Genomic DNA, 25,497 nt, shown 5'->3' with positions numbered 1-25,497 from the left:
TACCAATCACTTGTTTAACTTTTATTAAAAAAACAAAACAAATAGAGCGCTACAAGGTATCATCTTTGACAGAGCTGCAGAAGCTCCTGCTTACTGGAATTGTAATGGATACCCTCCTCCCCATGAATATGCATGATGTCTCTATGCACAGGGACATCATTCATATTCATGATGGAACGCTCACACGCATTACTCACGTGTGCACACAGGCCCTTAGAAAACTCTGGCAACAAGACCCTTCCCATGGGAGCTGACAACCTGTCAATCATCTTACCCTTTCCTGACGAGCCTTATGGAACGCTCCTCAGAACTCCAAGACAGCAGCTCTGCCTTGGTGGCAGTGAAGGGCTAGGACCTGCCCACCCTCCTCCCTTTCCCCACACATTTCACACAGCAACCGACACAAGTTACCCATCGCTTGAGATGCGTGATCTTCCAGAGCACAGGCCACTCGGTGGGGAAGGACTGCCCTCGTGGGGCAGCCACAGAAATAGGCTTCCTTTTGGGTTTAAAGGGTCAAAAGTTCGTACCACGGGGCAGGGAAGAAAGGAAGGGAGCAGAGGAATACCCCCATGCTATGGACCTTATTCCTAAGGGCTTTCCAGGAACTTGGAATGAGTAAATTTTCTTTTTAAGTACATAATTCTCTCTACTAAAAACAGCAGTAACTTCTTGCTCACTGGAAACAGCCACCTCCCATATGAAATCTTTGAAACATGATCTGGCGGCTGAAACTTTGTCAGAGCTCTCTTCCCAAATCAATGCAGTCAGTCTAACAGTAAATTTGGCCCAATGTTTAAATTTGTCCTCAGTTTTGGTTTCCCTTTCAAAAATATGTAAACAAATAAGGATCAGGAAATCTCTGCTTGTAAGAGAGGTCTGCGTTCAGGCAGGTACAGGGCAGGCCAGGAAGCAGGCACGGGGGCTCAGTCACTCTCAGACCCCTCCTTGTACTGGGCCCGGATGGCCTGGCCGTTCTGCAGGGGCATCTCTTCATAGTCGCTCCTGTTACAAGAGAGGCCTCTGATACCATTCGGCTTTCGACAGCACTGGGTTTATTCTCCTCTTCACACTGACCCGCCGTCCTAACAAGAGCCCGTTTCCTAGCCTTGCTCTCTCCACTTCTGTCACCAGCTGATTTCTCCCACCCCTCCGGCCCCACCCATCACCAGTGTGTCTGTTCTTCCAGAAAAGAACTGCTCTTCCTGTGGTCACCACTCACTCAGGTGTCCAGCAGGAAGGGCCACTACCCACCTAAGCCTGAGTAACATGACAACACAAAACCAGGGGATCACATGACTCTCCCAGATGAAAGAGACCGATGATACCTCTGAAATCGTCTGAGAATGGTCACCAGCCTCTCCGGTAAACACGCGAAAGCAGGCTGAGCGCTCGCCCTGGGGCAGCCTTCGGCAGAGGTGGGGACTTACCCATATATCACGTCGTCATCCGAGTCGTTGAGCATGGAGAAGGCGGGATTGTCCTTCAGCTGGGACTCTGAAAACCAACAAGCATTTGAACGTCACTAGCCCAGAGAGGCAGGATGCTGTTCTAGAAGAAGGGTGGGAGTCAGAAAGGGCTGGATTCCAATCCACGCTTCCCCGTTCACCGCCTGCGTGAGCCGGACAGGTCGTTCTGTCCCCCGGGGGGTGCCGCGGGAAGACTGAGCGGAAGCCTGGGGGGAAGGGCCGCCTGGAGCAGCCAGCGGGCGGGCTCCCCGCACCCCAGGGTCCCGCAGGTCCTCACTGGGAGCAGGGCCGGGTGACCTGGTCTGCCTGCTGTGCCCACCCGCCCCGGGCCTGCGCACAGCTGCTGGTCCACAGCCCGTCAGCCGTCACCTCCGCCCGGACCCTCTGTGCACGTGCTGAGAGCCCATCCATGGGCAGCCAGGTGGCCCTGCCGTCCCGGCCCCAGGAGTTCTCACTCTCCTCACCCCGGGGCAAGAGGGCTGTTTTGGTTTGGTTCTTTTGGGAGGTGAGGCGGGGTGTACGTCTGGCTTTCTTTTGAAGGTCACGGCACTCATTTCCAACAGACTTTATTTTGCGGGGCTGACGGACACGCTCGTGTCAGGACCCACGGACACACTCCGTTCCTGCATCTTGGGCTGTAAGGACACAGCACCTGCTGGGCTCCCCCTGCAGCTCAGGGCTCACTATCCAAGCCCGCCTGGTCTCTCTGCTAAAGAGGGAGCTGGGAAGGCGGGGCCGGAGCTGCTGCCCAAGCTCCCTGGTCAGCGACCCTGGCCGGCGGCTTACCGTACAGGGCATTCTTCGAGGGCGAATACACAAAGGCCAAAGTGTAGAGGTAAAAGTTCAGCAGGCCGTAGAAAGATAAGAATTCAGCTGGTGACACTGGTCAAGGGAAGCAGCAGAGCTGGGAACCGTCTATTTGGACACGTCAGCCGGCCCCTCCCCCAACCGTCAGTGACTGCTAAGCAGCAGGCAGGACCCCGGGGGCCACGCCCAGACATCGGGCACCACGGGGCAGGCCCACGCCGGAGGTTACAGTGCCTTTCCAGGGGCACCTGGAAACCACAGGTGACCGCGCCCTCTCCTCTCCATGGACGCCTCTGGAGGTGGCAGGACCTGATGAGAGCAAGTCGCAGGCAAAGGGCAGGAAGGAGAGTCAAGAATAAAAGGAAGAACTGGATCCAGACTCTCAAGCTAGTCCTTTTTAATCTTTTCTGAATTACACGCCCCTGTGAGAACCTGATAAAAGCACTGTGTGAAATTCAGTCACAAAAACGTGAAAAATCATGCACTGATTCTAAGGATGTAAGAGAAGAGGCCCCACGGAAGGAAGCCAAGACGTGAGGGATGAACCCCAAGGTCTCTCCTGATGGATGCCATCACTGAAGGCGGGAGCGGGAGGCACACACTTGACCGATTATGCACCCGAAAGAGGAGCCTACTGCCAAGGCAGCGGGGCCTCAGGGACTCGAAGGAGGTCCCGCTGCTCACAAGCCCTGCCCGGAGACACAGGTGTCAACTGCAGCTGGACACATCTGGGACTCGGTAAGGGATGCCATCTGGGGAGAGGGAGAGGTGGGCAGCCCTGGCCTGACCCGAGGCTTGGATGGTGAGTGGACCCGCTGCGGTCCCTGCCCCACAGAGAGGAGAGGGGGGCGTGGAGGGTGGGGGCAGGCGCTGGGGCCCCTGGGCCTCTCATTCACACGGACGGGGGTGAGGCCCCCAGGGCATGCCTCTTCCTGACTTTCACAGGCCTGCAACGCTACCCACCCCACCGGGGTGTGTGCCTGACGCCCGACATCTTCCCACGAAAGGATATAATTCTGGTAGTGAGTTGACAGTTCAGCTACAAAGTTGTCTTGTAATACTTGTGCTCCGAACCTTAAATAAAGGATGACGATGCTGAAAGAGAAGGGGGGTGGACAGTACATAAAAACATACCGAGATACAGCACTGGCTGCACATAACTTGCCACATTTACTGTCTAGTCCTGATTTTATCTGCGTGGAGACTCGTACACGTGCACACAGCCCCTCCACTGGGCTCCTGGTCTCAGATCCAGGGACGAGGTCAGCAGCGGCCGACACAGCCCCCGTCGCAGCCTCGAGTCCAGGTCCCCGGGCACGTGCTCCCCCTCTGCTCTTACCCAGTTTGTGCCGTCTGGACCATCTCCTCCAACAGACCACCAGCCCCCGGGGGACAGTCTGCCCGTCTTGTCCTCTTCCCCCCACCGGGCAGTGGTTCACATACCTGTCCGACACCTGCCCACCAACGCACGTGCCGACAGACGGTTCTGGTACTGGGGAGCCCACTTCCCCTCCCTGGGGTCCAGTCTCCACTCCAGCCAGACAGTTTAATAAAATGTGAACCAGGTCCCTTCACCTCCTGGCTTAAAACCTTGCGAAGGGTTCCCACCACTGAGAATGGAACCGAAGACTCCTCACCATGGCCTGCGAGGCGACCTGACCTCCCGGTGGCCACCCTCCCTCGCGTCCTCACGCCCTGCGACGCTGCTGTCCCTGAGCCCAGGCTTCAGGGTCCTACTTCAGGCCCCAGGCCCCCTGCTCAGAGAGCCGTCCCCCACGAGCCTCCGTACAGCAGCCGTGGCCCTCCTGCCATCGTCCATCCCTCTGCTTTCATTACGGCGTTTAGGCTGTCTTTAAATTTTGTATCACTGCCCTCCCCGCCGGACAGAGAGGAGCCTGTCTGCCCAGTTACCAGTGGAGGTACTTCCTGGGTATCTGCTGCACGAATGAATCCCCTTGAAACGCAGACGAAGGAAGATCCCCAAAGCATAACAACTTCTAGACAGACGTACAGAGGTCACCACAAGGAGACGGCAGCTCCCAGCCCGTGGACTGGGGCAGCCTGAGGGCGAGGCTGTGTGAGGGGAGGTGAGGGCTGCTGACGTGTAAAAGGAGGTGAGGGTGTGCACGTGAGGCTGCACCAAGGGCTGCAGAGAGACTGAGTGACAACACGGGAACCTCTGTTCTCAGGTGAATTTAGATGCTGAATAAAACCAGCTCGTTTTGAAGACCAGGCCAAGTTCACATGCTCTGGTGAGGGACGCACACAACTCCTCCAGGGCCGGGTGAATGAACCCAGATGCCTCCAGGATCCCCCATCCAACAAGGCCGGGACCCCAGCGCAGTGGTGGAAAGCCGGCCACTCGGAGCCCGGACTGGCTCCCACCAGGGAAAGGGCTTGAGAGCCACTTATTTGCCATCCAAACAACCGAGAAAGCAATGCAGGTAACTAGATGTGATTCCCCGTCGGGATTTTGATTTTAGGAGAAAGCGACACACCAGAAACAAGCAAGCAATCATCTGGAATTCATCAAAGAGCCGGCTTTCCGCGCTCCCTCGGGCCAGCCCGCGGACCCGGCAGAGTCCTCGGCACCCGCTCTGCTGCACGGCATCTCCTGCCCGCTTCCCTCGGGCAGCAGCGTGTGTGCTTCAACGATGCCCACTTACAGTCCTGTCCTTGGGGCAGCAAAAGGACCCCAGGGGCCAAGCACGTCACCCAGGATTCTAACTCTCTGACTTGTCTCTACTGCGTCTGCTGCCTTCCAGGGCACGTGTCAGAGCAAGGGGGGAACCCGAGCAGCGCTGGGCCGCGGGCTTCGCCAAGCTCTTCTCTCCCCTGGCGCGAACAACAGAACGTGCTCCCTCAGCCACCACACGCTCAGGGCCCTGCCGGGGGGGAGGCCTCACACCAGTGGACACAGATGGCTAGAAGCACCCTAAAATTAACCCCATAAAACGGGAGAAAGACATTCATGACGGTAAAATAAAAACCCACATTTTGCTTCTTTTAAGAAATAAAGTCTTCTTACCTAATGACAAGTACTACAAAAGTCAATGCTGTCAAAAATTTCAACCTGAGATCTGAAAAAGAAGTAAATACGCCCATTAAATCACCAAATTGGAATTAAATTCCACTGATCCCAGAGATATTAAAAATAAAGCCAGACCTTCTGAACAAAACCCTTCTTCCCTCTGGACTTTAAAGCTGTTAGTACCTGAAGCCCAGGAGAAATGCTGTCTCACCTCCCCGGAGGCCAGGAGGGTCTCCCAGCGAGGCCGTGGCCACTATTATTTGCTTGTGACAGATTGGGGGAAAGGATCCTATGACATCAGGTGACTTGTTTCGATTCAAGGACGAGGAAAACCACCCCTGCCACTTTGTAAGGTGCGATTCCAGAAGGATCCAGGCAGCTCCAACAGCCACACTGGCACCTGGGGCCCCAGCTGGCTTCCACCCCACAGGCCTCCCTCCAGCGTTGGCCCGAAGCACTGTCCAAATGGCCCAGAGCCACCCCTGCAGCCCTGGGCTCCCTGGGGCTGAAGGCGCTGCTCCAGCCCCTGGGTCTGCCCTCTGGGTCAGGCCGTCATTCCCCCCAGCCCATGCCAACGCAGGCAGCCCTGCACCAGGGGGGTCTGAGACCAGCGCTTACCTACATAAGGCATGTGACGCAGCTCGGAGCAGGCCCGCACGATCAGGAACAAAAGGTATAAGATGTACATGGTGGCCACCACCATGAAGAAAACCTTCATTCCCTGGAGCGAAACCAGACGGGCACTTGAATGACAACAGGGTCTCGGTGTTGCTTCTCCCTCCGATAGCATAAGCAGGAAAGCCAGAGCTTTCTAAGCGGGACCCGGAGCCCTGAAGGCCACAGCCTAGAGCAACACAAGAGCACGCTGCTGCCGCTCTGACTGTCCTCAGCCCGGCTCAACCTCTCTGCGAGCGCAGGTGGCCAGCTCACCCCAGGAGGACACCCCGGCCCCTGCTCGTCAGACGCGCCAATGCCTGCATGACACACGGAAAGCTCCGAGCGTGGGGCCTGGAACGTAGCAGGTGCTCAATAAACGGCAGCGGCTCCTACTTGTCTCCCCGGGATGAGGGCCTGGCTCCCTGCCCTGCTTAGGAAGACAGTGCTATGTGTCAAGAAAGCATCCAGGCCTGGATCTCAATTTTTCTGGACCTTGGTTTTCTTTTCTGTGAAATGAGGGCTTGAACTAGATCACCTAGGAGACAATGGGTCTAAACCACACATGAACTTCCTGTGGACTTTGCCGCATAACCAGCTGGCAAGCTTGTATCAACAGCACAATTTAAGTTACAAAATCCAGCGACTTTCTAAGCCAGCAGTTAAAAAAAAATTCCTCTGGCTTCATTAACAATCCTTACCTGAAAATTTCCTGTGTCAACTCGATACTGGTACATTGGATCATGTAATTCATTAATTCTAGAAATATGATGTTATTAAAAAAATAGGTTAATAATTAGTTTACTTTTTATTTTACACTTTCTCTCACTTGGCTTTTTAAAAAACTTACTAACATCAACTACTTGCTGACCAACAGTAAAAGATTTTTAAAAAGTAATCCTCAATTTATGAGAAATCCCAAATTACCTATTGAAAATGCACACAACACTGCTAGACTTACTGTCCACAGTCAACAGTAGTGTGAAGTACAGTGTTTATCATTAAGAAAATCCCTTTACTAGTTCTCTTTCCATTTTAAGAGCTGTTTTCCAGGCACCTTTTCAACGGCATATATGGGCACCAGGAAATAGATGAGCACACAAAGAAAGCAAGAGAAGTAAACATAAACTTCTATGAAGCGCATTTCAAAATGACACCGGGCTGCTGAGACGACAGGCGGGTGGGAAGAGGGAAGCGGAGACGTGTGCTGAGTCCTATCATTACTGTGCCAGGTGCCAATATCATACCCCTGAGATGGGACTAGTTTCTGCAGAAGATCCTACTTGGGTGAATCAGGTTGTTACTACGTTAGGCTTCTGCGGTGGTTCCATTTCACAGATGGACAAAAATACTAAGGATCAACGCTGGGAGCTGGTATAAGGATGGGGAGGTTTAAAGACACAAGCCAAAGGAGAAACTTAAAACACCTGGGGACACTGGAGAGCCAGGAGCCGACCTGAGCGTCATTCTACAAATGAAGTCTCTGCCTCTCCAAAGGAGAAATCTGAAAAGACGTGGTCTTTTTCGTTTTCCACCTTAGACTAGAAGAATCGTGTCCATCTCTACATGCCATTCAAGCAGAAATGAACCCTCAGTTTAAGTCACACTACCAAATCATGAAACACTGGGTGACAGATTCCTTTCTGGGTGAGTTCACAAAACACAGTCAGCTTTGGGTCTGTCCACCTTGTTAAATGCTTTCCAAGACTGAAGTTTCACACATAATAAAATTACTCACGTCTGCCATATTCCGAGGGTAACACAGGCCAACCACAATAGTCCAACAATGAAGCATTTGGGCAAATAGAAAGTCAAGCACTTCCTTTCTCCCTTAAAAAAAAAAAAAGAAAGAAATAGAGAAGTTAGTAATTCTAGCAAACTATTACCCCTTCACAGACCACAACGGATCATAGATACGCCCATCATTTCCACACAGCACACACTCTTCTGTTGACTATGAGGCTGAAGGCAGGTTCCCAAGGACAAGTTCACCCTAAGGTTATCACCAGAGTCTGGAACAGAAGGACTGAGTCCCCCACTCCCCCCGGAAGCGCTGACGGCTCACCTGCACCCGGATCCCATGGTACACGCACAGCCAGAAGAGCAGCAGCGCGCACAGGAACACAGACTGGAAGAGGTCGTCCAGCATCCCCGGGAACCAGCTGTTCACCAGGAAGGAGAGGGGGAAGAACGGGTCTGCAAGGCAAAAGGCAGACAGGCCTGGGAAGGCAGACTTGCCAGCACCCGGCAGGGCACCCGGCCCCGTGCGAGGGCAGAGCTCATGATCGCTTTCCCCCCCGGCCAGAGCCATGGGGAAGCTAGCGAACTAATGGCTGTCTTGTTTTTCAAAACACCGAAAAGCCAAAGAACAGATTGCTCCAGGAACGAGTACTGAGCGCCGTCTGCTCGTGCCAGCCGCTCCTCCCCGCAGGCCTGGGAGTCCCGGCACTGCAGCTCTGGAAGCAGATGCTTTCTGCAGCAGGGCACGAGAGGCAGACAGCACTGCTGCCACCCTCAGCCAAGTCCCAAGACGGTGTCGCGGCCCTTCCGGGTTTTAACCTCCAGGCAGGGGGAAAGCTGCAGGCACCGCCGCGTCCTGGAGCAATGTCCCTCGGGCCGCACGGCGTTACCACCTGTTCCTTCAGGGGCCCCCAGGCCATCCCCAGGATGCCTTTCAGCTTTCAACGTTAAAGGGGAAAGCGCCGAAGTAAAAATGGTACCTACCGTTGTAAAGCAGCAGCAGAGGCAGGAGAATGGACATCCACTTCTGCTCGATGCCCCAGTCTCGCATGGAAAACTTCCGGAGGGAGTGAGCAAACAGGCACTGTGAACCAGACCAGGCCCCCAGTCACCGTCTTTGCCCACCCCGCCGAGCATCACCTTACGTCTGTCTTCCTAAATCAAAGGTCTCAGTGCCAGCCAAGACCCGATGAGCCAACCCCTTGCTGAACCGACCCTGAGACCACCAGTGACAACTGGGAGAAGATGGTGAATTGCTGCAAAGGAGCCTCGATAAGACGGTCATGGCTGTTCCCACAGGGGCAGGAGGTGACGAGAAATACAATGGCCATAACCCCCCTGGCCCCCCAGCCTCCTCCTGGGCAGGCTGCTTCTACCAGGCCGGCTCCCACTGAGCCGCAGGGAAGGACCTCCCCGGGCACAGGCCACAGGCTCCCAGAGGTGCGACTTTCACAGATGACGCCAGCTTCTAGGGAGGCACCAGGGCTCCCAGAGGAAAAGCCAAGGAATGAGGCTTATACACAACCACGGTCACACGATGTGCTTCTTTCAAACACCCCCCTGAAGGGGCAGTGGCCCATGGGAGAGCTTTCTTTAAACTCTAAAACATCACACAAGTTGTGATTTTTAAGCCTGGAGTCGTTTTGTTTTTCTCTGCAGTCTAACGTAAGCCAATAATTTCCTAAGCAATTTGGACTTCCTGGGCTGATGGACCATCTCCCCCAGTCTGTCTGTCAGAATCAGGCCCATTTCTCTTGTTTGAGAGCATGGGGCCCTGGGTACCAGTTCTCTGGGCCCCAGAGTACGGCAGCAGAATCCCAGGCAACAGAAATCCTTCAAGGAACAGCAAGGATTTCTGACCAAATATAAACAGCAGTTTTCCACTTTCCTTTAGTGAGTTCACCAGGGGAGGCCCTGGCCATCCCAGCTCTCAGGGTACTCCGTGGCCGTGTCCTGCCTTCCAGCCACACCCAGATCACCACCGTCTGGCATTTCCCTCACACGCCCCCTGTGAGCCTGTGTCCTTCTGTGCATACAGTTAGTCTGCGAAGCAACAAGTTCCTGGGGTGGCAACTGGAGCGACCACCACTGCCAAGAACGGACGTCCTAAACGTCACTCCCTCCGCGTCAGCACAGGGCAGGCAGCTGACGGGGGCAGGATACCACCCTCCGGGCACACTTCCTTTTCCTCCAATTTATAACTTCCCACCTTCACTGGCTGGGCCTCCGTGGGGACTGCCTGTACTCTGTGGGTTACCACCCTCCAAAGACACGGTGCACCAGTGGACAGAGACCTCGGATCTCAAACGGGCCGAAAGCCTGCACGTCCAAAGCCCATCTGCACTCTCCTGAAAGAGCCCAAAGCCTGAAAGGTCTGGTCCACTTTTCCAAATGTAAAAGCCAAGAACGGGCTTTATCTGCACTCAAAGAAGGTCATTCAAACGAGGCAGAATCCCTCCACACGGATTAAATGGTACTTCTCACCGCACACCGATGAGAATTCACTTACAAGTCAGTGACCTGTAATTACTGTGACGCTACGCAGTGCTTACTTACTGAAGATACCGCAGCGTTCTTGCAGCACAGCACCCCAGTAGAAATACAGACTATTCAGTACCATCAGGTCGGCCCACTGGATGGAGTGTCTCAGAGTTCAGGTGGACCTCCCGCACTCTAATAACCATAATTTACGAACTAACTTTGCCCGTGTTTGGATTCTGACATAATCTGCTAGGTGAACGGTACTTACAGTGACAATGAAGGTAAGCACCACAAAGACGAATCGGAACCAAATTTCCAAGTGGGAAAATGCAGGGTCGTAAGTCTTCCACTACAATGGAAAGCAGGAAAACAATTTGAAAAGAATTCATCTAAAAGGAAGTACACCACATTATTTATTTATTTTTATATGGTGTGCCCATACAATGGAATACTCTTTTTTTTTTAATGTCTTCTATTTATTTATTTATTTTTGGCTGTGCTGGGTCTTCACTGCTGCATGCGGGCTTTCTCTAGTTGTGGCGAGCGGGGGCTACTCTTTGTTGAGGTGCGCGGACTTCTCACTGTGGTGGTTTCTCTTGTTGCGGAGCACGGGCTCTAGGCGCATGGGCTTCAGTAGCTGTGGCTCACGGGCTCTAGAATGCAGGCTCAGTAGTTGTGGCACACGGGCTTAGTTGCTCCGTGGCATGTGGGTCTTCCTGGACCAGGGCTCGAACCCCTGTCCCCTGCATTGGCAGGCGGATTCTTAACCACTGCGCCACCAGGGAAGTCCCCACCACATTATTAATAATAGTTATCTCTAAATGTGAGACTACAGGTAGTTTAAAATGTTCTCTCACACTTTCTTACATGTTCTAAAACTTTAACACTTAGTACATTTTATTTTTATATTAAAGAACACACACCTTGTACCAAGAGTTGAAAATAGCTTTAACTGGTGGCATACTAATGATGAATCTGGCAGATAAATTATTCTGTAATAATAGTAATAGCATTTGGCTTTTAAATCTGTCAAAGATCAATGCTGTCAATCTCTTTATTAGAAAAAGCCATGCTTTCCATGAAAAGAAATAGATTTTTAAACAACGCAAAAATGTAAGTATGATGTTCTAAAAAAGACTGAGTGAAACGTATAGATATGAATCTGAGACAAAAAAAAAAATACTGTGGAATTACGGTTGTCAGTTCTTGTGCTGAGTAGTCTCACTCATACCAAGTGCATGGCTAACAGAGCAAGGATGAGGCCCCACGTGCTGACAGCAGGTGGAAGGCAGCCCTTCCCACCTCGGTTACCAGCCAGATTCATCACCAGACCCCAGGACACGGCACTGCACTGGGCTAGGGAGCCCCATCATTTTAATGCAGTGAATTAAAATCATCTGAGCAATTTAAAAATTGTAACAGACAGAGCAACAGATAGAGTTAAAGACACCAGATTCACCTTATTTGCCTCAAACGTTAAATGCATACACACACACACACACACACACACACACACACAAAGACCCTGGACACGAGGCAATGAAGGGCCATAATCTCTAGCTGATGGGGGACAGGTGCACCCTCTGGTCACCCCAAGCCCTGGGGGAACCCGAGCAGAGCCCAGTGGTCTCGGAGTCGCAAACACACCGCTGTGAGTGCAGGGACACAGCTCACCGGCTGTGACTCACAGGACAGAGCACTAACAGAGGTACAGAGCAAGCTCCGGCCATGTGCCAAATGTCGCCCTCCCCACGTCTTCACCTGAATAACTGATCTGCGCATGACAGTGAGTAAAGCACCCAAGGCCAGGGGAAAATCCCTAAAAGGATCACTAGCACTCACTGAAGGCCAGTAACAGTAAGAAAAATGCACAATCAGAGGGATATTGTAGAGCGTACTCCAAGCGCTTTTATCTCAGTGGTGGGGAAGAATTAGCCTTCGACTCAATGCTGCTTTGGTCCCACCCAGCAAAGTTTAAAATCAAGGCCTGAAAAGCACAAACTGTTCCCAAGTAACGTTACCACATCCTAGAACAGAGCTCAAGGATATTTATCAGAACACAAAACTCTAGCAATCAATAATGTCTGACATTGAATCAAAAATACCAGACGTGTAAAGAAAGCAAGAAAATATGAAACATGGTAAGAAGAAAACTAATCAATCAAAACTGACCCAGAAATCGCAGACGACAGCATTAGTAGATAAGGACATCAAGAAGCTAGAGGAGAGTTTGCACACGTGAAGCAGAGACCTGGAGGGTGATCAACAGCAGATTAGACATCACAGACGGTATAAACATGAAGACAGCGAAAGAATCCATTTAAAATGCAACGGAGAGAAGAATGAACAGGGCATCAGTAAGCGGTGGGACAACTTCAGGTGGCCTAGTGGATGTATATTTGGAGTCCTCAAGTTTCTACTGGCGGGAAGAAGGCAGGAGGACAGAGAAAATATTTGTAGAAATATTGGCCAAATTTTTCCCAAATTTGTTGAAAATTATAAACTCACAAATCCAGGAAGCTCAATGTACCCTAAGTACAAGAAATACGAAGAAAAGTATACCAAGGAACCCCACGATCAAACTGCTTAAATAGGTAAAAGAGAAAAATCCTAAAAGTGGCGGGAGGGGGCTGGAGAGGAGGAGAACTGTTACAGAGGACAAAGACAGGATGATAGATTTCTTGTCAAAAAATGCAAACCAGAAGACCAATGTTTTCAAAGTATTGTAAATCAAAACCACAATGCAATACCACTAACATACCTATTAGAACAGCCAAAACTAAGACTGCCCTACCGAGTGTTGACGAGATGAGGATGTGAAGCAGCTGGGACCCTCACACACCGCTGATGGGAATGTGAGACAATACAGCCACCTTGAACCCAGTCTGTCAACGTCCCAAACAGACCCCTGACACATGACTCAGCATCCCATTCCTAGGTATTTACCCAAGGGAAGTGAAAGCACATGTCCATATAAAGGTTTGTACACGGAAGTTCACAGCAGTTTTATTTATAACAGCCCCAAACTGGAAACAATCTAAATATCCATGAGCAGGTGAGTGGATAAACTAACTGTGCTGTATCCACACAGGGAGTGTCCTGCAGCAACACAAGGGAATGAACTCCTGATACACCCAACATCATTCATCAGGCTCAAAGTAATTATACTGAGTGCAAGAACCCAAACATACTGTATGATTCCATTTACATAAAATTCTAAAAAATACAAACGAATTTGTAATGCAAGCAGAACTATTAACAATTGATGCTAATGGGAAAGTGGAAATCATAGTAATTAAGATCATATGGGGCTTCCCTGGTGGCTCAGTGGTTGAGAGTCCGCCTGCCAACGCAGGGGACACGGGTTTGTGCCCCGGTCCGGGAAGATCCCACATGCCGCGGAGCGGCTGGGCCCGTGGGCCATGGCTGCTGGGCCTGCGTGTCCGGAGCCTGTGCTCCCCAACGCGAGAGGCCACAGCAGTGAGGGGCCCGCGTACCGCAAAAAAAAAAAAAAGATCATATGAATTGTAAAGTCAGAGATTCGGATTTACTTAATCTCATTAAACCTCAGATTTCTCCTCCATAAAATAGCTACTTTGAAGAATTATCATAACAATCATAACATTTAAATAAGAGGATGAACATAAAAAGTTTAGTGCAGTGCCTGGCAAAGAGCAAATATTCAGTAAATAATAGCTGCTATTATAAATCCCAAACACTACAGCTATTATGATTATTGCTATACTGTTTACATTTTACAACAGTATCATTTACAAAACGATCACAGTAGTGATTATGAGCAAATGATGGGGGGAGTGTTGATGTGAACATAATATTCAAAAAGAAAAAAGTATAATACATATCTTAGTTATAGATTTTAAGGCATGATCAAGAAGAGAAAAAAGAAGTGTTACCATCAAGAAAAGACTCACAAAATATGTTTAAAGTAACAGTGAAGAAAGTACGTATTTTTTTACCCTCAAGGGACTGTAACTCTTAAGAAAGAAAATAACCATGGACTCCCCAGAAGGAGGGGGGATTCAGTCTTAGGATTCTGTCAGAGGAGCACAAAATAATCAACTCGCTCACTTCAAAAATTAGCACTAGAAAACAATGCTTTACTCAATAAATAAACAGCTAAACCTAAAACATGCATTTTACAGGGTTGGCCAAAGAGTCTGTTCGGGTTTTTCCGTAACATCCTACGGAAAAACCCGAACGAACTTTTGGGCCAGCCCAATAGTTCTAAAATGTGAGTTCACAGGGGGAAAGGAGGAGAAAGATGAGGAGTTGGGGTGAAGAAGGAAGACAACGTTAAACCCCGGCTTCCCCAGTTGGATCCTGGGCTGGGATCTGCCGCACAGTGGGTGCTCAATACACTGTGATGCTGGGGCCAGTCTCACTTGCTCCTGTGGCCCTTCCCCTGCCCTTTCTGCTGTAGGGAAACCACTGCCACACAGGAGCTCCCTCCAGGAGGCTGCCCTTGCCGGCAGCTGCTAAGCAGAAGCACCTGTGCCCCGCCGAGGCCAGAGCGGCCTCACAGCTCCATCTGCCGTTCACTGGTGCCAAGAGTTTGAAAAGTCCTTCTTTTCCCTAAAGTGAGCCCGAGAAGAAGGCGTGAAGCTCAGAGGACGGGGCCCCAGCCCCTCCGCTACAGACAGCATAGACAGCGGCCCTCCAGTAGCTGTGGGTCCAGTGATGCTGGGGCCAGGAGGGCAACGGTCCACAGGGATCCTGTCAAGCAGTGGTCAGTGCCTGCGCCCTAACAGGAGAGCGGTCACTGAATGGACCCAAGCCTATGGGTTTAAATATAAGTCTTTTAGTCAATATATTATGCATTTCCGTTGCACCAATTTACACTTTCACTAGCAGGGTATGAGAACTCTGGCAGTTCCACATCCTTGCCAACTCTGACATTTTTTTGCCTTTTTCACTTTAGCCATTCTGGTGGGTGTGTAATAGTGTCACTAAGATACTCTAAAGATGTACTCATTATACTTCGTTTGCTTCCAAAAAGGAAGGAAGGTAGTTTATAATAAAAATCCCGACTAGACAGAAACCATTTTGAAGGATTTTTCAAAGGTAAAACAGTAAAGAAAGAGGGTAATTATATCAGCAACCCATGCCAGGATGCTAGTAATTACTACAATTCAGCATGAAACATCTTTCAGAGATCTGTAGCAGCTAATACCAAAAGAAATGTGAGGAGCTATACAGCTTTCATTCTCTAATAAAAGGAGTTAAAACAAATGGTCAAAGGAATTCTGTTTGAAGGTTTAGATGACAGCTCACAGCATAATGGATATTGCCTTCAACAGCAATTTTATAAGATATAGAAACACTTTGCATAAGATTCTCTAGTGGCTCAATGCATCTCTAGACAAGCTGTAGGCATTATGTGAACTCGGGACTCTCAGGTAGCTCTGAACTTCTCGGAGTGAACGGCTGGACTGTATCTTAGACTTCCTCTTCAAACACCAGTTGCTTTTTTTAAAAACAAATAATCTTCCCTCCTGATTATAAATATAATTAATAAAAGCTCATTATTAAAAATAGAGGGGAGGGCTTCCCTGGTGGCGCAGTGGTTGAGAGTCCGCCTGCCGATGCAGGGGACACGGGTTTGTGCCCCGGTCCGGGAGGATCCCACATGCCACGGAGCGGCTGGGCCCGTGAGCCATGGCCGCTGAGCCTGCGCGTCCGGAGCCTGTGCTCTGCAACGGGAGAGGCCGCAGCGGTGAGAGGCCCGCGTACCGCAAAAAAAAAATAAATAAATAATAGAGGGGAAAAAAAGAAAATAAACATTAACCCCACCACCCAGAGATGGTCTTCAGTTTTCTAAAATACAAAATTTTAATTAACACTTTTAATTCATGTACTTTTCTTTTTTTAAAAAAAAATCAGTATGTGGTTTGTGCTATCTATCCTACTCTGTGAGCAGTTTATGATTTTCACAGGCACAGAAGAACTAATTTATTTATTTAACCAGAACATTCCTGCTGAAATGCAGATTTCTCCCAACTTCCTGCTATGAGGAACATGGTTGAACATAAATCTGTGTGGACATTTTTAATTATTTCTTTAGAATAAACTCCTAGAAGTAGAACTACTAGGTCGAAAAGAACATACACATATAGGCTTTGATACATTGCCAAACTGGCCCCCAAAGTTCAACCAATTTACACCCCGTTAACCCGTATGAGAACTTGTGTCCTTACATTTCACCAACGCTAGATGTGATTCTTCTTGTTGGTGTTTGGACTATTTGCCAGTTTGATAGGCTTTAGAAAAAAGACATTCCTTCTTGTATTCTCTAATGTTTTGGTTTGCATTTCAAAGGTTTGTTGGCCATGTGAATTTCTTATTTGGTGAAGTGCTACGCTGTTATTCTTCAATTACAAACCTAACTGTTGCCAGGCCCTCTGCTGTTACCGGGAATACAGAAATGTACCAAAGATGGAGAAAATTCTCAGGTGACGTCCCTCACAAGCCCCGAGGGTCCTACGTCTCAGCTTTGTGGATGCTGAGGACAGCTATCAAAACGAAGCTCTGACCGTTGGCATCGTTCAAGGAGAGCTGCTCTGACGGCAACTTCCTTACCGAGCCCTAAGATGAGATCACATGGCCTGCCTTCGACCAGCGAGGGCGGCATGACATGAACCAGGTTTATCTGAAACATGTATCGAATTATTTAGGAATAAGTTTAAGAGGAAATGTAAACAGATACAAAAGATGGAAGGAGAGAACCACAATCAAAAACAAACAAAACAACAACAACCAAAAAAAAACAAAAAAACAAACAAAACAGTGGCCCAAGCCCACATAATAGGGCTGGGGCGAGGTAAAGCCCGTGGGGAAAACTGCTGAGCACTTTGATAAAGGGCTTGTAGGGGATGACGTTCCTATAAAGACGACAGAAAGGAAAGAGCCCTCGCGGGGAAAACCTGCATTCTCCAATCAGAAGGATGCGAAATAGCAAAGTCTAAAGCACAGATGTTATCACAAGATGAGTCCGAAGAGTGCCTGAGCTCACGGCATCTGTCTGAGGCCCCATCTGGGTTCAACCTCTGCATCGTGAACCTGAGGACACGGGCAGAATGCTAATCAGATCTTCTGAAGACAAAGTTTGAGGAAATCATTCGCACAACAAGGAACAGAATCCAGATTCAAACTCAAAGATCCGGAGAGTCTGGGGAGGAGCTAAAAGCACTGAGAAGAAACTCAGGAGCAGAGGGTCACGTCTGAGTAGCGTCTGAACTGTGAGAAACCCACCACGGGAGCCAGGAATGAAGGAGACTAGGCTGAACAGCAGAATAAGTCCGCGGGGTCCGACAGGTGATGCAGCTTCTAGAGGAGCTGGCATCTGGGGGCCCACCTGCTCCCTCCCCAGGGGGGCACGCCTCTCGGCCAGACTGACTCGGGGCCATGGGGAGGAAACCTGGAGTCTTAGGGGCCCAGAAGCCACCCCCCCCCCGGGGCTTTGTGAAGGAAAAGGAAAGACCTCAGAGACAGCCATCTTCGAACACCTGCGGAGCGATCTGGCAGATAAAGAATAAACAAACTCGCTTTGGGTAGTCTAGAGACAGCACGTGAAGAAAAGTAGCAAGACTGTAGCAACGGCTACCATTTGTCAAGCACACACAACGAGCAGGCGCTGGGCATGACCCCAAGCCCAGCTGACCTCCAGAGGCCTCCCAGGAAACACAGAAAATCGCAGAGGTGGGAGTGCCCGTAAGGGTGCAGGAGGGCTCCCACACACCACAACCTCTCAGCAAAGGGGACCCCTTTGTCCAAATAAAAACCTGTGTATAAACGTTCACAGCAGCGTTATTCACAACAGCCCAAAAATGGAAACAACCCAAATGCCCATCCACCGATGAATGGATACACAAAAGGCAGCACACACGTACAATGAAATATTATTCGGCAAAAGAGGAATGAAGTGCCGTTACCAGCAAAGCACAGAGGAACCGTGAAAACACCGCTTAGTGAAAGAAGTCATTCACAAAAGAGCACAAAGTATATGATTCCATTCATATGAAATGTCCACTACAGGCAAATCCATACAGAAAGAAGGCAGATTAGTGATTGCCAGGGGCTGGGGGAGGGAGAAATGAGAGGCGACTACTAATAGACTTCTTTTATGGCGTGTGAATTACATCTCAAAAAAGCATAATTTAAAAAAGGAACCCACTAGCACCTCCCTTTAATAGTCACAGCTGTACGAGGTGGGTGGCTATTTTATGATAAGGAAACAGAGGCGCAACAGTGTCAAACTGTAAATGGTGGTGCTGGGATCTGAACCCAGTTCTTCTGGCTGATCTAACACCCGTGTCCCTAGTCACCCTGATGATTATTCTGACTCCCAACAAGCGGCAGGAACAAGGAGGCTGATTTCAGCCGGACACGAGACAAGAAAGTCTAACCATCAGAGCTGCATGACTGGGGGCAGACAGGCACGTGAGAGCAGGGACCCTTCACCAAGAGGTCTGGCAGGGTCTGAAGACCACTCACAGGCCTGGAGAAGGGGGTCCTGCCTTCCTTGGAGGGTACACCTGGCAACTTCTCCATTACCTCCCAGCTGGAAGGCTACTCTCGCTCCTAAACCTCAGAACACCATGGTTTTCCAATTCCATGCTGTTTCTTGAAGCAGCTGTGGTCCCATACACGTAAGAAACTGTGGTTTCTCTACAGTTTTTAGAACTGTACATGTCTTCCACTGTCCAAAATACCATGATTTCGATGCTGTGATTTATCTCAGTCATTCCACAAAGAATGGAAGCTAAACAAATGAGCCACGGAAACGCCGCGGTCAGCTGGTATACTTACGGTGAAGTTCATTTCCTTGATGCGTTCCTTCAGGTGTTTGAATCCCACAGTCACTGTATATTGAGTGTAATTCAAGTAGCTGAGGTGAGCCACAATAATCTCTGCACATTTCTGCAAATGCACAAGGAAGATCTGTGTCCTTAAAGCCAGCAAGACTCACTCTTGAACCAACTGACCCACGAAGTAACACATTCCAACAACAGATGATCCAAGAGATCATCTCCAGGGAACTTGCCAGAAGCTCAGAAAACTTCAGATGCCAGCCAAAACCAGCTCTTAGAAAGCAAGACCCAAATGGACATAGTTAGAAACAAATAATACATGGTCTACAATCGTTAGAACCTTTCTACTTCACGGACCAGTCAAATGCACTCACCCCTGCACATGTGAGGGTCCTCGTCCGATTGTGAACTTTATTATGAATGAACATGGTGGTCCCGTCCTGAGCTACACCATCGACCTTAACAGTCATGGTGAAGTTTGTCTGAATAGCTGTTTCTACAAAAGAAAGAAATCCAGTGTTAAGAGACCACGAGAGGCCGTCACACCTGCAGAAGTGCCTGCCTGGCTGTGTGTCGGCCGGGAAGGTTCTGTGATGCATCAGCCTCCCTACATCTGCCAAACTCACACTTGCCAGCCAAGTCCAGCCCTTCCATGAACTTGCTTCTCACCCACCCCCAAGTTTCATTCACAAAAGGACAAATATTTCATGGCTAATAAAGTTTTATTTTTTAATTTCCCATATAAAATTTAATTGAACTTCATACCAAAATAAAAACAGGTTTCTTATTTTTTCTGATTATATAATTCATTGTTTTTCTGATTATATGCTCATTGCTTAAAAATATCAAAGACCAAAAATATAAAGATGGTATTAAACATGTATAATCCCACAACCAGAGAAACTATAATTTCATGTTTGTGTCCATCCTTCCAGACTGTTTTCTAGACACACAAATATATACTGATATCAAATTTATTTATGCTTTTTAAAATGTTATAAAAAGAGGTTAATTTTTTTGTAATATGCATTTTTTTTCACTTAATTTACTGCAGTCATTGGGTTATCTTTTCAAATTCTTTCAACCAAAGTGCTTCCTCTAAATCACAGTATATAGAAAACGACGTGGAGCATCTGCTCGGTTCTCAGGGAGGGTGCGTGACAGGGTCGCCCTAGGTGGACAGAGCGAGGTCATTATAACTGTGAGCGCTTTGGGCAGGGGTTCTCAGCCTCAGCACCAGGGCTATTTTGAGGTCAGATAATCCTTTACTGTTTGGAATTTGTCCTGTCATTGTAGTGTGTTTAGCAGCATCCCTGGCCTCCACCCACTGGATACTGATAGCACTCCCTGCTCCCCAGTTGTGACAGCCACGTCACAAGGTCTCCAGACACTGCCAAGTGTCCCTGCGGGACAGAACCATTGCCTTAGGACACCAGGACTTAATTCTCTCCCAGAAGCCCACTGGAAAAGGCTGCTGCTGCAGCACCCACCCTGTGCAGCCACGGAGCTAGGCTTCACGGGTATCCCGAAGGATGACCGGTATCCCGAAGGATGTCCAGTATCCCTGAGGGCCGACGGGAGCTCCCTGAGCCATGACGGGTACTCCTCGAGCGCTGCAACATGACTTTCGTTGAAGGACATTTAAGGGGCTCCCAACTTGCTGGTATTAAAAGAATAATCACCACGTTATAACCCATCTTTGAGCACTTGTTGAAAGATTTTAAAGCTCTTTAAACCTTTCAGATATGGTGCTCTGTACAAATAAAGGTCATTCTAAAATGTCAGGCTTCATACCTTTTGAATGCTCCAGCTCGACAACACACGTCAGCCACAGTTGCTGATTATACGTAGACAGCGGGTTTGAAAGTATCTGAACTGGCTTTAGCTGAGGCGAAAAGAAAAAGAAGTTAAAAAATCCATGTGATCTCTTCAGTTGAGTCTACCCAATGTCTCACCTTAACATACAAAATCTACATTTACACAAAAGGCTGGAGTGTTAGCTCTGAAACAGAAACATGTAGTTTTCCTTTAGTCAATATAAGTAAAATTCTGCCTTTCAAAAAAATAAAGGACTAACTTTCTGCTGCAATTCACTTGTCTCTCATGAAAACTTCTAAAGCAGTTAGCCTTGGGACAATATACCTACTTAAATACCAAGAAAAGGCCATCTTGGAGAAAAAAATTAAAGTGCATGTGATGATACATATAATAAGATAATAAAGGACACCAACAAATATTTTCATATTCACAAGAATCTTTTTTTTTTAGTAACAATATGCCAGACATGTCACTGACATCTGTCATTTTCAGCTTTAACGGCCCTAGAGAGAAAAATTAGAGGGGGACCACATTGCCAGTGACGTTTCTGCAGTGTCTGCTGAAAAACACAATACCGGTGCCTAACAGCAAGGGACACAGAAGAAGCTGCCTGAGGAGCCCGATCCTAGCTCCAATGACAAGCATCATTTGAACGTAAATGGGTAGTTTTTGTGTTTTAATGCTTCTGGCAGATCTCAGTGAAACTCCCTGTGCCCGGAGACTTGCCCCAAAGCCACCAAGACAATGCAACCAACTGGAGGATGATCTATAACCTGTCAGGAGTGAGGACCACCTTTTGGAAGTGAGTCAGTTCTGGGGGACGGCTGCTATTTTCAGTGTCAAAAAAGGACTTACCTCCTGAGACGGAAACAGAAATTTGAAAAGACCAAACTATGGTCAGGAAACCCTATGGCAGCCCCTCTTCAAACAGATCCTCCATCTGAGAGTTAAGGAAAAAGAAATGCCAAAAAAAAAAAAGGGGGGGATGATAGGCCAAACAAGGGCCCAAAACGTAAGTTTTCGGACATTTTTCTCCTTTTGCTTTTTTGAGAATTGGCGGTGGAAACTTAGCAGGGAGCTGGGAGAACGAAGACGGGGGTTGGGTGGGGTGGGGTATTGGGTCAAATAATCAGATTTAAGCCGCACACCTTACAAGGCAGTGAGAATGTGGGACGACTGCTTTCAGTTTATAGATGAAGATACTTCGATATCAGAAAAAGAAAAGGCTTAGTTGTTTGGGCTCTCACAAACGTTAGCATTTATTAAAGAAAACCAAAGTTTTCCAATTGGAAGGACCTCTGTTTTTCTCTAAAGATGGTGAAGAATCAAGGCACATTTTATTTTTTAAAAAAGAAAAGAAACAGGATTTTTCATTTAAACTGAGTTCATGCAAGAATTACCGATCATTAGAAAAAAAACTGTTACCGTTAGAAACCTGACAAAAAGACCACTTCTTAACGTAGGCAAATATAATAAAAAAAGAGGCAGAAACCTAAGTGAGCATCGTTAGAATTTATACTCTAGTAAGTCTTGCGCACAGGAGGAATCAGGAGGACTTAACCAGCCTTTGGAAATGAACTGCTCCTCCCTAAGAGGTAACATCACCAACCTTTCTCAGCACTGAGGGAACTATTACAGCAGAAAAGGTAATTTTAGCAAACAAGGACCCAGAGGCCAGCAGCTGGCGGTAGAGTGAGAAATGTGTGCTGCCCAAGAAGCAAGCTGCTGGGCAAGGGGGACAGGTTTGACCTTAACGACCCTTTAAGCAGGACCATTTCTTAGTGACCCTTAGACCCAGTCTTACCTCTTTGCTATTATTTAGTGAAAAATTAGCTGCAGAAGTCTGGATCACTTTGGGTCCTAAAGGGTAACAGGGAAAGAAAAAAGCAGGTTATAACTATATTGATAATTAATGCTGACTTTTTTCAAATGTCAAGAAAGACTCATATATTATACAGAGGCAGTCTTTTCCCTGGTCTATCTTTAAAGGTAGGTATATATATATATATATATATATACACACACGCACATACATAAACACACACACATATACGTGTAAAACATACAAACACAAGCACACAGTACCCACTCTGCTGCATGTGCTGACCGCCCAACACAGGTGAGCACAACATGACCCCATGCAACGCACACGATGTCCAAGGGGCTCTATGTGGGCAGACCCCCTCCCTTGCTCTCTGGGAAGGCTCTCTGGAGGGCGTGGATCCAAGAAAGCATTAACGACACAGACGCTATCTATATATATTTTGTATAAAGATTTCTCCTAAAAAAATTAAGACACATTTATCCATTCGTCCAATTAATCCAATCTTCCAAATTATTAAGTTGAGGATATTAAAAAAAAAGTATATATACTAACAATATACCAAGGCTTTTCCCAAAATAACATAAACAAGCTTCATAGAATCTTATACTGTAATATTTCAGAGCTTTGGCCTTAAAAGAAGTAGTCAAAGGAAACACTGTGAACCTGATTTCATTTACGACTGGGTTTGTCCCGAAGCAAACCCTCGCAGCTTCTGACGCCAGTGTTCCGGCTGCCTCCGTGGCCACGCCCAGCCTGTTGCCAAGCACCCTCCACTTGGAGGAGGAGACACCTGAGTACAAACCTCAACCAGTGCAGGAGCGTGTCTCTGGGGCACATTCTTGCAGGCTGAGCAGAGATGTCACTGCGTAGGAAGGAGGCGTGCACCCACAGAGAGGCTTCTTTCTTTTTTTTAAAAAAATAAATTTATTTATTTACTTTTGGCTGCGTTGGGTCTTCGTTGCTGCGCGCGGGCTTTCTCTAGTTGTGGCGAGAGGGGGCTACTCCTCACTGCGGTGTGCGGGCTTCTCATTGCGGTGGCTTCTCTTGCTGTGGAGCACGGGCTCTAGGCACATGGGCTTCAGTAGTTGTGGCACGCAGGCTCAGTAGTTGTGGCTCACAGGCTCTAGAGCACAGGCTCAGTAGTTGTGGCGCACGGGCTTAGTTGCTCTGTGGCATGTGGGAACTTCCCGGACGGGGCTCGAACCCATGTCCCCTGCATTGGCAGGTGGATTTTAACCACTGCACCACCAGAGAAGTCCCAGAAAGGCTTATTTCCAACAGATTCACAATCGGAGTGCACAATCGGAGTTCCAGGAAGTAAGGCAGCCTGGCTTCTCAGGAAGAACTAAGAACTGGGAGTCAGGAAAGTCTAGACTCGAGTCTCAGCTAACAGGCTTCCTGGACCTCATTTCCTCATCTGCAAAACGAGGTGACTGACCCAGTGGTCCCTTGGGCACTCTGAACTCTGAAATCCTAATAACCTTACTATAGAAAGTAACTAGGAGCAGAGGACTTGTGTGTCTACTCGACTGGGCCACACAGTGCCCAGATAACTGGCTAAACATTACTCTGGGTGCGTCTGTGAGGGTGTTGCTAGGTGACACTACCTCTTGAATCAGGAGACTAAGTAAAGCAGACTGCCCTCCCAGTGGCGTGGGCCTCATCCAAATCACTGAAGGCTTGAACAGAGCAAAAGGCTGAGTAAGGGAGAATCTGCTCTCTTCCTCGGGGCTCTCGGTCTTCAAGCTGGTACATGAGTCTTCACCTGTCTTCAGACGCAGGAACACTTACACCATCGGCTTTCCTGGGTCTCCAGCTTGCCGACTGCAAACCGTGCAGCTTCTCGGCCTCCATAATCATGTGACACACTTCTTTGTAATAAAATCTCTCTCTCTCATCCACCCACCCCCATCTCTCTCTCTGTATCTCCTATCGGTTCAGTTTCTCTGGAGAACCCAGACTAACACAGATTTTGGTACCAAGAGTGGTTCTAGAGGAACAGCATGTTAAGGGTGAGTATTCTATACTGGTTCTGGGGTTTCTGGAATTGGTTCTCTGATCTGATTAAAGATGCTAATGACTATATGTTCAGTAGTAAAGAGAGCACTGATAGTTCATGAACATATGCAAAACAGTTCCATTAGATACTCCTGATCAACCACTTACTATGAGAAGCAAGGAGGTAAAGGACTCTGTTTACTATACTTTAGAACATTCTTGGAAAACTAACAAATGCAATGAGGCTCGCTGGTTGCTCCTAATGTCACTGGACAAAGTGGTGAAAGAAAAGGATGAGCTCAGGGATTTGAATTCCCACCTCAAGTGCCACACCCACGACCTGAAAGCTTCTATGTGTGCCCTGAAGGAGACCCTTATTTCCTATGGCCACAGTGCTGAGACTGAGGAAAACCAAACCGGAATCTCATCCAGCAACTGGCTGAACTACACCCCTGAACTCCCAGCCTCGCAGGGTGTCCCGATGCTAACGTGACTGCACTGACTGGGAGAGAAGGGATCCTGTTCCGGGGACGCGCAGGAAGATCCTGATGAAGCTGGGGACACTGAGCTACTAAATTCTCATGAGTCCTTCCCCAGGGGAAGTTCTCCCCATTCCTGGTGGAAGTGGCCTTCCCACCTCCTTCTGTGGGATTAGCCCCGCTTCGCCTAAGGAACACCAATGGCCTCCACTGAGGCAGCTGCCGTGTAGGACGATGCTAATCCTCCCAGGACCCGCCCCCCACCCCTCTTCATCTCCAGACCTATAACTAGACTCACATCCCAGCAGGCCCAGAGGTGAGGCCCGTGACCCATGAGGACATGTGCTACACTCCAAAAGAACTACTT

General features: G+C 48.7%; 1 protein-coding gene across 3 annotated transcripts in view; it reads right to left on the bottom strand.

Annotated features, from left to right (window-relative positions):
- The window catches only part of TMEM181 (transmembrane protein 181), a 45,652-nt gene continuing 20,155 nt past the window's right edge, over positions 1 to 25,497 (bottom strand). The window contains exons 3-17 of one of the 3 annotated variants that reach the window (XM_073789795.1): positions 22,633 to 22,688; positions 20,805 to 20,895; positions 19,385 to 19,506; positions 19,009 to 19,119; positions 10,451 to 10,531; positions 8,686 to 8,785; positions 8,027 to 8,181; positions 7,700 to 7,791; positions 6,663 to 6,720; positions 5,926 to 6,028; positions 5,305 to 5,356; positions 3,289 to 3,371; positions 2,256 to 2,345; positions 1,431 to 1,497; positions 1 to 1,005 (exon numbers count right to left, since the gene is read on the bottom strand). In XM_073789795.1, the coding sequence (XP_073645896.1) occupies positions 927 to 1,005; positions 1,431 to 1,497; positions 2,256 to 2,345; positions 3,289 to 3,371; positions 5,305 to 5,356; positions 5,926 to 6,028; positions 6,663 to 6,720; positions 7,700 to 7,791; positions 8,027 to 8,181; positions 8,686 to 8,785; positions 10,451 to 10,531; positions 19,009 to 19,119; positions 19,385 to 19,506; positions 20,805 to 20,895; positions 22,633 to 22,688 (1,340 nt within the window). In that variant the 3' untranslated portion in view covers positions 1 to 926. Of the gene's footprint in view, positions 1,006 to 1,430; positions 1,498 to 2,255; positions 2,346 to 3,288; positions 3,372 to 5,304; positions 5,357 to 5,925; positions 6,051 to 6,662; positions 6,721 to 7,699; positions 7,792 to 8,026; positions 8,182 to 8,685; positions 8,786 to 10,450; positions 10,532 to 19,008; positions 19,120 to 19,384; positions 19,507 to 20,804; positions 20,896 to 22,632; positions 22,689 to 25,497 lie in introns of those variants that run through there. The other 2 variants (XM_073789796.1, XR_012324962.1) reach the window with 2 other exon arrangements.

Source organism: Tursiops truncatus, chromosome 12 (assembly GCF_011762595.2).
Source record: "Tursiops truncatus isolate mTurTru1 chromosome 12, mTurTru1.mat.Y, whole genome shotgun sequence".
In the NCBI taxonomy this organism is placed as follows: Eukaryota; Metazoa; Chordata; class Mammalia; order Artiodactyla; family Delphinidae; genus Tursiops; species Tursiops truncatus.
Note: the sequence above shows the minus strand (reverse complement) of the source record. Positions and strands in the feature narration are given on the sequence as shown.